The 14,084-nt window shown below is 42.2% G+C and overlaps 1 protein-coding gene across 1 annotated transcript in view; it reads left to right on the top strand.

Moving 5' to 3' along the window:
• The window catches only part of agbl4 (AGBL carboxypeptidase 4), a 267,261-nt gene that overhangs the window by 231,681 nt on the left and 21,496 nt on the right, over positions 1-14,084 (top strand). The window contains exons 7-9 of the mRNA XM_085774255.1: positions 5,306-5,395; positions 6,966-7,080; positions 8,668-8,779. Coding sequence (XP_085630381.1) covers positions 5,306-5,395; positions 6,966-7,080; positions 8,668-8,779 — 317 coding nt within the window. The remainder of the gene's footprint in view (positions 1-5,305; positions 5,396-6,965; positions 7,081-8,667; positions 8,780-14,084) is intronic.

The following is a 14,084-nucleotide window of genomic DNA, read 5'->3' as shown; positions in this document are numbered from 1 at the left end:
GATGAGGTGACTTAACAGATACTACAGAGTGGTGTCATCTGCACTACCTGTCCTCTCACCTTTGTCACACTTGCATTCATATTTTTCTCTGTCACTCTTCTGTCCCAATGTAGTGTTGTTGTTTTTTGGCAAGACTGTTGTTTTACATTGCACATATATGCTGCCACAACTGGTTGAGCAAATTTTGCACTTCAGGTTCAATCATTTATAATGAGTGAATACCTACTAACTACACAAAATAATATGCTAAAGTCTAAACTATGCTACGCAGCTACATTATTAGAACTGTAGCATATTTTCACAGGACAATACAAAAACATAAAGAAAAACAAACTAACGACAGTTATTTAACGCAGATTCAAGTCATTTTGAACTCAATTGTGGTTACTACCTTTAAAACAACAAAAATGATTGGTATTTCCCCAATATAGGGATTTTACTGCTATATGTTGGGGGTAGTTACACCAACAATTCAAAGAAAGATTAATGGACAGCCAAATAATTAAAATCTAAATAAAGACTAATTCTGTCTCTGTATTACCATATTATAATGAAAGGCTTCTTTCGTTATGTCAGTCTCACTGTTTAGTCTCTCTGTCGCCCCTTTGCTGTCCTCTGTCTTTTTTTAATCAGCAGTCCTCTGTATCTGTGTGCTTCTACCTGTCTGTGTAAATATCCTTTTCCATCAGTAACCTTATTTCTCAGTCATTTCAGGTGTTCAGAGAAAACACCACGGCCCTGTTTCATGAGAATTAGTAATGTTTGCACAGGGACTCAATTCCCCCTCCCGCTCTGAGAGTTTAGCTGTGTAATGTGTTAAGTGACAGGGGATGTTTTATGAATGTGAGAGGAGGCCTTGGCAGTGCCCCTGCCTCCCTACAATAAGATGAGCTGAATAAATCTGCGACACGCCACGGGCTCTGCAGCACCTACGGTCACAAACACACACACACACGCATGCACATGCACAGAAATTTAAGTCAGGGACCTGGTCAATTCCTGAGGAAGAAAACAGCGTCATAAAACTCTTATCACTTTAGAGCCCTCTGCACTTCAGCGCATATCCCCATCCCTCTCTGTCTCTCTTTTTCTTCTCTCTTTCTTCCTCTCTCTCAGTTTGTCCTTGAGGTGGGCAGAGTGGGTGGTGTCAGCGGGTGGAGTGAGGGTGTGTGTGTGTGTGTGTGTGTGTGTGTTAAGAGGTGCAGAGCTTTGATGCTTGTTGGGGCTCACTCAGCTGGGCAGTACACGGTACTGCATCTCGTCCCAAGGCTCTGTATAAATTCAACGCCAGTGACAATTTACAGCTCGCGCCCATCCTCGATATGACGCACTGAGCAGGGCGCCAAGCGTGTCTTGTTGCCATCTCACCAAAGTGAAGCTAATTTATTACAGTGTAAAACCCACAGAGCAGAGAGAGAGGGAGACAGGGATATAGAGAGGCCTTGGTTTGAGCGTTATGGTATAATGTGTTATAAAGCTGTGGCCAGTGTGACATTGTTTTTTTTATTATTATTGTATAACTGTAGTATACACCCTCTCCATAGAGTAAAACATATTTTAGACATCCGTATTTCATCTGGTTTAATATAAAATCTAAGACAGTGTCCAGTAAGATTACTGGAGTCATGCAGTTTGGTACCAGCCTTAAAATTGTCCTTCAGCCTTCATGTCAGAAAGTTTGGACACCAGAGATTAAAGAAGTAAGCACAATCTGCCTCTTCTCAAATCAAATTTACCATTAAAGTGGGTAAATGTATTTAAATATATTCCATGAGGCTTCAAGAAAGGTCTTGACGGGGCTTCCTTTGTACCTACTGACGAAGAGTGATGAAGAAGATCTCAGTTAATTACATCATGTCACAACTTATGAGACTGAGCCCAAAGTTCCCGGTACTGCTGTCACAGAAAGAGCTGACCAGCACAATCAGGACTGACCTTCAGAATCCATTAGATTTATGTTGTTTTTCACAGGCCCTTTTCCTCTCTCCAGTAATTTACATATTTATCAGAGCTGATCGTAGTTTGACATCCTTTAATTTTTTATTTCCTCTTGGCAAAGCTGCAAGAGAATGAGCAGTAATGTGCTGTACAGTGCGGTGCGTGACTTTGGCAGGTGAGAAATATGCTGAGGGAGCACTTTGATTTGGAAGTGTGGGCATAAATTTTGCCGCTTTCACTCACTCATTGTCACATCCCCATACCCCACCCCCTTCCTCACCCGCTCGGCCTCCGCCCACTTACCGTAACATACACCACCACGTTCTGTTACACACACGTTCCCGTCCTCACTTCATTTCTTACTCTTTACCACTCTCCTCCCAGTTCTTATGTGACGTTGTGTGTCAGGCCCAGTGAGGCCTGTGATGAAGACAAGACGATCGTAGATGACCATGAAGTAGCCAATACCAGGCTGCAGTGAGATATATTTGGCATATGAATAGCTAAAGAGCAGAACTGGTTATATCTTTTAACAAAGATAAAACTGTTGTATATGTTAATCGAGCACTTAAGAACAGAGCAGAGGAAAGATTAGTTATTTATTTGATTATTATGGGGCTATTTTGATGATGAATGAAGAAACGTAAGTCATTTATCAAGCTAAATTATATAACATTTGCTGGATCCACCCTCTCCTTATATTGTTTAATGTCAGTGTAAATGGAATATCTTTGGCCGTTGGATTCTTAGTTGTACTGAATGAGGCATTTATATGCAACAGCATGTGTGTTGAGAAATTGTGCTGAGCATACATTCACTCACTAAATAATTAATCAAGTAATCAAAAATACAATCAGCAGATAATCAATAATTTAAGTGATTGTTAGTTGCAAGTCTTATGTACACACATGTGCTATAAACCCAATATTTATTAAATGAACTGTCAGTGATGTTGGTTTGACATTCAGTTCAGCACTCGACACAGAAGGCATTTGTTGTTGAACCACTGCTGTTCTCTGTTGTTCTTCCCTCCTACAATCTCTAAAAAGGCTTTTCCAGGAGAGAGAGTTAGATCATTTGTGTTGCCTTAGAAAGCTACCTTTCACTCTAATCCCTTGTCTTCTCTTTCTCTTTTACTTCTGTCTTTTGTTCCACCCCCCACTCCCTCCTCCCCCCCTACTGCTGATCTCTACTGACACCTTGAGGTCAGCAGATGCTGCTGCAGGGCTGCTGTCTTGAGGCTCAACCAAAATCTGACCCTAATCTTCAATGTTTTCTGTCACCTGCACCCAAGTCAAAGTGTGATTTTCTTTTACATATAGCCGTAGCTATAGCATTTCTCTCCCCCAGGTTCCCTCTGGGTGGCGGAGTGCCTATGGAATAGCAGAACTTAATTTTGTGCTACAATGCTTGGCTGGGCACAGCCAGATACAGAGGACTGCAGAGATACAGACACATAAACACAACAGCTACTTGGGGAGCATTTGTGAGAGCCCTGAGGAGACACAGTCGCACACACACAGACAGGGAACGATGTGGGATAAACAGTGGATCCATTGTAAGCTCCAGGAGCCTGCTGGAAGAGATTGTTTTGATGAAGCAGCAAGGGCACACCAGCACTGAGACTAAATGTAGCATGGCCACGATGGTTGAATCCCCCAGCAGTCGGAACCTTGGCAGCTGCCTCTGGTTTGGCTCACAACTTTCCGGGTTCTTGGTTTTACTGTAGGGAGAACAGTTGTGTGTGTATGTCTGTCTATGCTTTTTTTTTTTTTTTTACTTCCTTATTGTTGCTGTGCACTCTACAGTGTGTACGTATTTGAGTGTTTGTTATGGCTGTGCTCTTGTATCAGGAGTCTGTGTGGTGGCCTGGGGTCGAGGCCAAAGTAGAAATTCTAAGTGATGGAATTTCACAGCCACCGAGCACCCAGCGGCTGGCCAAACCGCAAGCACTCACATTTACAACAAACGGCCTGCCCCGCTCCACGGAGACCTGAATGGCAAAGCCATTTGTCTCTGTGAAGGGCAGAGGGAGAGAAAAGCGAAATAAAATCAGAGGGAGAGTACTTAAATGGAACAACACTTTTTTTGTTTTGTTTACGACCCCTAACCACTCAAACAGACACACGTGTGCGCACACACTCCCACAGAAGCACGCACGCGCCACTCTGAGGCTAAATTGGAATTAAGGAGAAGGAAAGGTGCATAGCCTGTTGCTAATTAGCATTTTCTCAGCTCAGCAGAAGCGATGCAGGAATCGATAAGATATTAAGTTTGTGTATAGCAATGAGGCACACAATCACTTTCATCCATTAGCAACAGCAGATTAGAGAAGAAACAGTGGCCAAGAAGACAGCAAAATTTTGACCTCTGTGGATTAAACTGGGCTGGAATGGAAACTGCTTGTTTTCTGTTATTTAAACCTTTCTTCGTATTGTACTTATGGAACGTGAATAAGAGTGATTCTCAACATGTGAGTTTAATATGACCTCTTACAAGTGAAGGTTAATTTACCTTTTTGAATAAAGCATTTTCTCTCTTTTTGATCCTGGCTTCAAATACGCCATAGACCATCTCTGGAATTTACCCTCAAACATTTCTCACCAGGGATCCATTAATACTACTAAACACTTGAGATTGTTCTTCTGTAATTGAAAGATGCAAATGTAGTCGTTCATATCACCAGAATGCAGAAAATAACACTCAACCTCTGAATTGTTTTTAAGGATAGCGTCCAAGGTTTCCATCTCAACACTATGTTGGAGGGTTTATTAGAATTTAGGTTTGTTAGATTTTTCTTTGTATTACATAAACAGTAAAGTGGCTGGAAAGGCTCAAGTGAAGTATCCAAGGTCCAACTCATCCGTCTAACATGCCCTCCAAAGCAGAGTGAGAGCACAGGGAAGACAGAGAGAGAATAGTCTTCAGGCAGACCTGAAGACAGAACTCAAAGAAGACCTCAGGTCACACTTGTTGCTGGCTGACCCCAACCTCCGTAGATGTATAATTCACCTTGCTTGTTAAATATTCTCTGCTGTGTGGTGGATTGATGTTTGATTCATGTGTGTCTGGCTGAAAATGGATGACCAGGTGAGTGTGTATTTTGACCCAGCCTCTCACAGTGGGCTGTAATAGGCAACTTTTATATCTAACTATGATACCAACTTAAAATTGTAATTTTTCAGTCAATGTGAGGCTGAGTTTCTTTAGAATCAAGATGTACACGTCTACTTGAACTGTGCATTAACAACACCACCTCTGTCTCTCTTCGACACCCTGTCTTTGCCTTCCTTTACACCTTTCCTCTCTCACCTTTTCTTTCTTCCTCTCTCGCTCCCTGACCCCCTCCACCCCTACCACCCCACAGACCACCTGAGCCCAGAGAGGGAGAAGAAGTTGGTCTTTCTTACATCTCGTGTTCACCCTGGAGAATCTCCTGCCTCCTTTATCTGTCAAGGTAAAGTTTTAATGTGCGGCCGATGCCCTGTTTCACTGGATTGATTTAGATGCAGCATCTCTGCTCTGTGTGTTGTTAGGTAGTGCATTGTGTTGACACATGTTGGTGTTTATCCTGTATGTTGTTTTTAACGGATTTGCAGGAGATCAAAATTACATTCATGTGTCCTACCATCTCACATGGGACAACATGGCTCTGTATAATAATACCTCATGTAAAAAAAAAAAACAGCAGTTGGTATCTACTTTTACAAGAGAGGACAAATCCTTGCTGCATACAGTGCTGACAGTGAAAAAATAAAAGTTATTTTCTCAGACTGAGGCTCTCTCCAGAGCCACTGGTGGCTTTATCCAACTGTTATCACAACAGTGAGTTGTGACGACTGCTCTTCAGGTATAAATTTGGTGTTGTGCCCCTCTCACATACTTTCTTTTGAAACATGCTTCATGCAGTAATAAGCTCATCAATGAATATTTAGTATTTCTCCTTTTCACACAGTGTTAAGACAGATGCTATGTTCTCGAGTTGTCTGAAAGTGACAGGAATAGACATAAGAACGAGTCTCTCTATTTAATATCTCAGAAAAAACAGTCTGAGGATATCAGAGAAGTTGTATTGTCTTCGCTCCTGAGCTTCTCTAACTCAGAACTAATAACACAGCTTGAAAAACTGAGAACCTTTGGGAAATTGTCTCCTTGTGCAGTACAGCAGCCTAAAAGACAATTTTAGCCGGATTTAATGACTCTTTTGCTTCCTTTCCTCCTGCTGAGGTGAGTGGGCAGGCTCATTCTTTCTGGGTCCCACGTCCTTGTTTATGGGGAGCAGGTCTGAGGAGGGGAGGGGTGGCCTGGTAGAGGTCCAGAGGGCACAGCCTCACCTTAGTGGACCCTGCCCAGCACTTCAGCTCAGTGAGACAGGCTGAGAAGGGCCAACTATCGTTAACAAGCTATCTATCTATCTATCTATCTATCTATCTATCTATCTATCTATCTATCTATCTATCTATCTATCTATCTATCTATCTATCTATCTATCTATCTATCTATCTATCTATCTATCTATCTATCTAGATAGCTAGTTACGTTGCGTGCTATCTACCTGATCTACCTACAATGACTGTGTCTCAGTGCTTCAGAGAGTGTGTGTGTATGAGTGTGTGAGTGTGTGTGTGTGTGTGTGTGTGTGTGTGTGTGTGTGTGTGTGTGTGTGTGTGTGTGTGTGTGTGTGTGTGTGTGTGTGTGTGTGTGTGTGTGCATCATGATGAATCAGATGAGTTGGCTTCTAGCCCGCTGTGCGCTGTCTGTTTTTCCAGCGCCGTCAGCTCCATTCCATTTGTATCGATTTGGGCTTGACGTCCCCTATTCCTCCCCTGATTCTGATGATGCCCCCTCGCTGCCCTTCCTCCTCCTTTTGTTTCTCAAAACTCAATTAACTGCCAGCCCGTCTTCGGTTTTCTATTCAAGTCTGTCTCCCTCTGTCTCTCTTTCTCTCTCTCTCTGTCTCTCTCTCTCTCTCTCTCTGTCTCTCTCTCTCTCTGTGTGGGTTTATGTATTGTGCGTACGTTTGATAGGTGTGATCGACTTCCTGGTGAGCCAGCATCCCGTGGCTCAGATCCTGAGAGATCATGTGATCTTCAAGATTGTCCCCATGCTAAACCCTGATGGCGTCTACCTGGGCAACTACAGGTACACAAACGCACACAACACACACACATTTTAATTCTTAATTTGAATGCATCACCACATTAAATGGAATTCACACATTACATGGTTTTATATCCTGCTACGTGGGATTATACCCTCTTAACTCCACCTTTAGGGAGCTTAATGAATTCATATAGCTCTCAGCAGTGCATTTGTTAGAAGATCGTATTTGGCCGTAGGGCTGTTCTCTTTGCCAGTCTCTCTGTCCATCCTCTCCTCCTCTCTGTCTTTAACACTATTGCTGCAGCTCTGTGGGCATCCTCCTCTCCTCTATTTTCCTCTCTTGCCTTTCCCTTCTTCATAATTGCCTTTTACTTAATAGGCTCAGCCCCAGGAATACTAATGCACACTGAGATAAGCATCAGCAGCTTGCCCCCAGTGTGTTTGTGAGTGCCATCTAGTGGCAGAGCCTCTCCACTGCCTCTAAAAACACATGCAGGGAATCCCAGTTGCTCTCAAACACTTGACAATCTCTGTAATATTGTTCACTGTGATTGGTGACTGCTTAAAGGCTATTTTTATTAGCTTGCATTCACACTGAGTGGCGATGAGTAGCATATTGACAGAAGGTGAATGATGATGGTCCTCACCTCACCAATTACATGTGCTCATTCCTACATACTATGCTCTCCGTCTCTTAGTGTCTCTCACACACAAACACACACACACGCACGCACACACAAAGACAGGCACACAGATACCACACAGCCACCCCAGCAGGATGCAGTGCAGTGCAGACTGGAAAGGGCACATGCAGAGCCAAGAATCAATGGCTGTTAACCTGGGATGAGTATTTTGTTCATGGCTGGCTGCTTTGCTCAGTCGCTCCACAGTATCGGTAACTCCTGTGTCATTACCAAAGGCTTCACTAAACGTCCACCTGTCTGTCTGTCTGAGTCAGTCACTTTTCCCCCTGCACCATTTTGAGGGTCCAAATTCTGAATGTGGTAATAAAAATAGTTAATAAGAATAAAAAGGCTTTCATGTAACACTGCACTGAAACAAAAATAGCTACTGTAAGAACCTCACAATGCCACAGGTCAAAAATACATATTGTTGTGTAACTCTACACTGTGTCTACTCACACACGATGACAATACTCCAAAGTCTTGGAGGGAGATATTTATATTCTTGTTTGCTCTCTCGTGGTTTCTTAATTCTTATACCTTTGTTGGAGCGTTACACCTGTCAATCAGTGTAATAAACTCTAAGCAGAACTTATACACAAAGTCACTCTTAAAATAACTGTTCCTGGGGTGTTTGGTGGTCAAGTGGTTACGTCTCATGTTGGGACTGCCCAATGCAGTGATCACCAGTTCGACTCTCGACTGAGCCAATCCGTACTGCGTGTCATCCTCCCAGTCTCTCTCCTAACTTTCCTGTCTCTCTCTACTATCCTATCAATTAAAGGCAAAAATGTCCCCAAAATATCTTAAAAAACGACAACAAAGAAACACTGTTCCATACCGCTAGTAGTGGTCAACAACAACTCCACGGGGTATAGCTTCATTTTCAATGTTTTTCAGTGTGTGCATGTGTCTGTGTGTGTGTGTGTGCGTGTTTGCACAGGTGTTCTCTGATGGGCTTCGACTTGAATCGCCACTGGCAGGATCCCTCTCCCTGGGCCCACCCCACGCTGCACGCTGTCAAACAACTCATAGTACAGATGAACCAAGACCCGGTGAGTGAGCACACACAGACACACACACACACACACACACACACACACACACACACACACACACACACACACACACACACACTTGCATGTTTGCCATTCTGTGCTCACCACAGTAATGTCTACTAGTCCCAAGAACAGTTTTCTTTCTCCCTGCTTGGTTCAGCATGTTTCTCCAGTCTGTGTTTAGGGTGTGTGCACTGGGGGGCTTGGACAGACCAGTCAGCACCACCAGAATGTCAGCTCGGTTCTCTTGGCCTTTCAAAACATATTACTGAAGCAAGTCTCTATATGCTCCCAGTCTCTAACTATACTGTAACTTTTTCCTCCCCCAGTTTTAGTCTTCCAGTCAGAGGAACTCTACACAGGCAGGCCAGGGATTTTTCTCTTTGTTCCTGATGTTAATTATAAGCAGAGCGGCAGGTTGGTGGGATTACTGAAGGTCAGTGTGTGTCCTGGGAATACTCTGCCCTTTTGTACACTCCTCTAATCCTGATAAGAGAGGGAGCGGGCCGGGGCGGGATGCAGGGCAGGCCAGTGATGGGGTGAAGCGCGGGGCTGGCATCGGGCAGATTAACCTTTTCCCCTGGCGCTGACACACTGATCGATAGACTCTGTCATGGCAGGGTGATCCACTCATGCCTGTCGTTCACACACGCTTACACACACAAACACACCCATGCGCGGCCTGGGCAAACAAACATAGACATGCTAGCACTTGATCACACACAGCCACAGAACTGTAGCAATGCATAGACAAGCAGGTGTTCTCAAATGCATGAATCTATGTTCTCCTGCCAGCGTGGGTATTTTTGCCTCTCTCAGATGATTACTTTTAGAAATGAATTGTAACCATTATATAGAGCAGTGGTTCCAAGCCTGGCGGTTGAGCCCAGATAAATGTAAAAAACAAAATTGTGCAGCACAAATTTATGTTTCTTTCTTAGACTTAGATCTTTTCTTCAAATATTTTACCTCTACCGTTCTCTAAAAATTAATTAAATGAAGTAATTGACAAGACTCCACAGGTAGATATTTAAAGAGGGCACATGTAAAAAAGAAAAGAAAAGGAAAATGTTAGGGACCACTCACTACCTGCCCATTTGCATATATTCAGTCCCGTATAAATTGGATTGATGTAGCCCACAGTCAACACAATTTTGTGCTATATGTTTCGTGCGTCCACTCTTCGTGCTCGTCTCCTTCTCTGTTGATAACCACTTGTCCTCCTGTAGCCTCTTTTCTCCCTGATGATTGCCTTCAGTCTTTTGCGGAGTTAATTTGGAGGCTTGGGCAACCTCTCCTTTTCTGTCTCCCTCTCGCCACAGCCAGTTAATCCCATCAGACACACTACTCATGTCTGGGGTTCCCAGATGCCAGTTTCAATGCCAACTCTGCAGCCAGGAGGGCCTGTGCTGCTGCCCTCCATTCATGCTCATCTCACACAGTGGGCATAGAGTCTAATGAGGCTACCAGGGTTGGAGGGCTCTGCTGGAGGACTCCATTAACAAGAGATCAGCAGCAGCCACAGCAGAACAGTCGGGCTAAGCTAGCATATGTGGCCCTTTTTCTAGCTGCTGCCTCTGTGTGGCATTTGTTGAAAAACCAAGGGACAGGAAAGGAATTAGAATAGGAAGTAATTTTCAATTTCCAGGTAATTTTTCTTACTGTTCTTTCAAATTATGCCTTAAAACTAGAGTTTACTAAGTAACAGGTGGGTAGCATAGAGGACCTGAAGGTTTAGAGTATTTAACACAACCACAATATGCTTATTAAACTTGAAATCTTATTATATTAAGATTTGAGTAACAGTTAGTTATTAGTAACATGTGCAAGTCCCTGCTCATACATCTCAGTAAATTTGGACAAAGAGTGAATAGAATATTAATGATTGCACCTTTAACTTAGTACAATGTGTTTTGCTGTAAAGTGAGAATCAAACATGGAAACACTACTCTAATTATAGTGTGTCGCAGAAAGACATAAGTCTACACCACATGGTTGCCATGCATCTGAAATGATACTTTCATATCTGTAGGCTACAGCTCCCTGAGGTCCAGTAAGTCAGTCACATAGGTGCATGGCAGAGTCAAGAGTCACAGCAAACAAGCTCACTATTAGGTCTTAAATAGCAGCCCTGTTTTGTCATTTTTATGTTGTTGTTGCATTCACAGGACACACACACTAGTGTTAATGGTGTCCGTAGGCTATAATAAATTGTAATGGGCTGTTCCTGATAAGCACTGTTTAATTGGTAACGACAGAGCTACAGTCTTTGTCTTTTCCACCTCATGACAGCACACCCCAACATCAACATTAATTAAAAATAAATAAATAAATAAATAAAACCTTGTTTTCTGGAGTTACAGCTTGAACCTTTTTAGTATAGTGCGGTAAAAGGCATGAGAATCTCATTGTGTATTAATAAGAATTTGCGTGATACATAACATAAAAAAAGAAATCAATTTGGCTTAGCCAGGAAATAGACAGCAATTGCCTGATGTGAGTAAACGTGCACCTATGAACATGACTTTAGAGGATTAGATACAGTAATTATAGTTTCCCCTGTAGTTTATTATAAAGCTTTACTGAAAATCCAGGTGTTATTTCACCATCACTATTTTTTGATTTATTTTCTGAATTGGATTCCAGGAAAATCCCACTGTATTCTCTAAACTCTCTCTCACTAACAGAAAACACCTGCGGGCAAACCCAGTCACTCACTGACTGTATAATTAGCTGCTTAAGGGCCAAATCTACTTCATACACCTCGTACAAGTTGGTCTGAACCAGATGCTGTTGCCTATTGGGAGATGAAGACATACATGGTTAACAAATAGTGTTGTCAACATTGTGTGTTTTTTATCTTATCCATCTATTCTATCTCTATCTTTTATACACATCTTCATATATATATATATTTATATAACAAGTTTAAACTCTCTGAAACAAGAGGGAATTTGATTTAAAACAGTTAATATGGTTTGTTGGATGTGCATCTCGATTTAGGTGTCATCTCCAATATTATTCAGTGTGTTGTCCATTGTATTTACTTTGTTGTTAAATATTAGGTTTTCTCAGTTTGAAGTTTCAGTTTAGACTCTGAGCATTAATTGACTGACAAGTGCAGAGCAAAGACTCTGTGCACTTTCATGTATACAAATCTGACCCTGGGTTTTTGTCAGTCACCATGACTTCTTTAGATACCCCCAGTTCTATCCAAAAGGCATCATAATTCAAAGTCATATTGCCCTCCGTTTCACAAAGGAGCCCATTCGGTTTGAAATCCCATCAACCATTCTTGTGACAGACGCCCTCGAAAGTGATTCTCCATCATTGTGAATTCAGGAGCGCTCTCTTTCTGCTGGGAAAATAGCTTCCTTCTTCTGTTCAGGCAATAACTTCAATAACTGGCTGTGAGTTCCCAGACAAGTGCCATTTAAATCAAAGCGTGTAGCAGGAGCAATCTACGCTGCATCGGTATTGATGGCTGGAAACTTTTATTTGACAAATATTTGTATATAAATTCAACACTGTTCAGAACATTTGCACTCACCAGTGTTTATGCAAACTCTGGCCTAGACCAGAAATTACGTTTTAAAATCAGTGACTTAAAGTCCCCTCAGCCAGCCCACTTGGAGCAGTTACATTACTAGCACACAGCTTCCATAAAGAGAGATTGGAAGATGAAGGCAACAAGTTTTCTTTCTTCAGTCTGAAAGACATCAGGTTGGAACAGTCATAGTTATGAAATCTGACTATAAGACATGCTGTGTTAGCTGTAGGTACAGGATGAGCTGCATCATCAGCCCGTGCTTTGTTTTCTTTTTTGTTGAGCGCAGCGCCTTGATGGAACAGGATGCCTATTAATGAGCTCTTTATTCTTTACACACCTCAACTCAAGAGTAACGCTTTGGGAACCTGTAGCTTCTGTTTTGCTCATGTACGATAAGATAGAGCCGTCCAACCGGGCATGGTGAGGCTGAAGTGTAGTAAGTTATATTAAACTCCTTTTTCTCTACACTCCCCAGACTTCTTTGACTTAAATACATGGATCCAAACTGTTACAAGGTGGATCCTGGTTTGGAGATAGAGCACAGCAAATGTACAGTGTGTTGCCTCAGAAACTACTCTGTTAACAAAACAGTTAAAGGGATAGTTCACCCTAGAATGATATTTCGCTCATTATCTACTCACCCTCATGTGGACTAAGGGCTGGAAGAAGTTTCAGATTCCTCCGTGGCTTCTCTGAGTTACAGGGGGTCTCGGCATAGCAGTGCATGTCCATATAACGGTTGCAAAGGGACACCGGAGCTCTTCGTAAAAAAACACACACAAAAAAACATCCAAATACCTCCATGATGCTCGTATGTAATGTCCATCTTGTGCTGAAGCCCCAAATTGCGTAATTGTCCCGAAAAAAATAAATAAGTCTATATTTTAAGCTTGTTTGTAGCGGAAGCTTCTCGAAGCTCCTCTTCCTGGTCCAATCTGAAACTTCTTCCAGCCCTTAGTCCACATGAGGGTGAGTAGATAATGAGCGAAATATCATTCTAGGGTGAACTATCCCTTTAACAAATATGCTGTGGTCTTTGCATGGTTAAATCTCAAGATCTCCCACTGTAAAACCACCAACCATCTTACCTGTTTTTAACCTGTTGCCACAAAATTTCAATCAATTGTTAGAGGGTTAGTCTGGTGTTATTTCGGCTCTTATTATAATCAGTGTTTCTGAGACAGAATTTACTGTTTCATGGTCTCTACAATAAGTTTATCTTGTGCACTATATTCTTGATCCCTGGGAGTAGCCTCTTATCAATATTCAGGTTCAAGCCAATGTCTACACTGGTATCAACTACACTGTGTTGATCATTGTGATAGTGAGAATATGTCACAAACTGTTATTTTTTACAGTAAAAGTTGACACTAAGGGATAGGTGATATCAGGCTGTCAACAAAACAAAAAGAAGTTCTCATGGGATAAATTCAGTTGGTGGCGTGAATATTGGGTTTACATTCATCAGGTTACAGGAAACAGGACTCAGCTGAGATGCTATTATGTTGCACTATAGGATATTATGCTGATATATAACTCAAAGTTTTACTGGTGATCATGGGCATATTATTCACATAATAAATTTCATGTGAAATGCGAAACAGAGGTGTGATGGAGTACAGCCAGGGTGTGAATGACAACTCAGTATTTGCTTATAAGTCGGCTGTAACCTTCCTCTCCATCCGTCTGAAAGCGAGCTTGCTCAAGCTGTTTCATAAAATTCCATCATTTACCATCTGTGGCTGAACATTG

This window comes from Trachurus japonicus, chromosome 4 (assembly GCF_045865225.1).
Source record: "Trachurus japonicus isolate A0001 chromosome 4, Traja_1.0".
Classification (NCBI taxonomy): domain Eukaryota; kingdom Metazoa; phylum Chordata; class Actinopteri; order Carangiformes; family Carangidae; genus Trachurus; species Trachurus japonicus.
The sequence above is the reverse complement of the archived record's forward strand: the minus strand, read 5'-3'. Positions and strand labels throughout refer to the sequence as shown.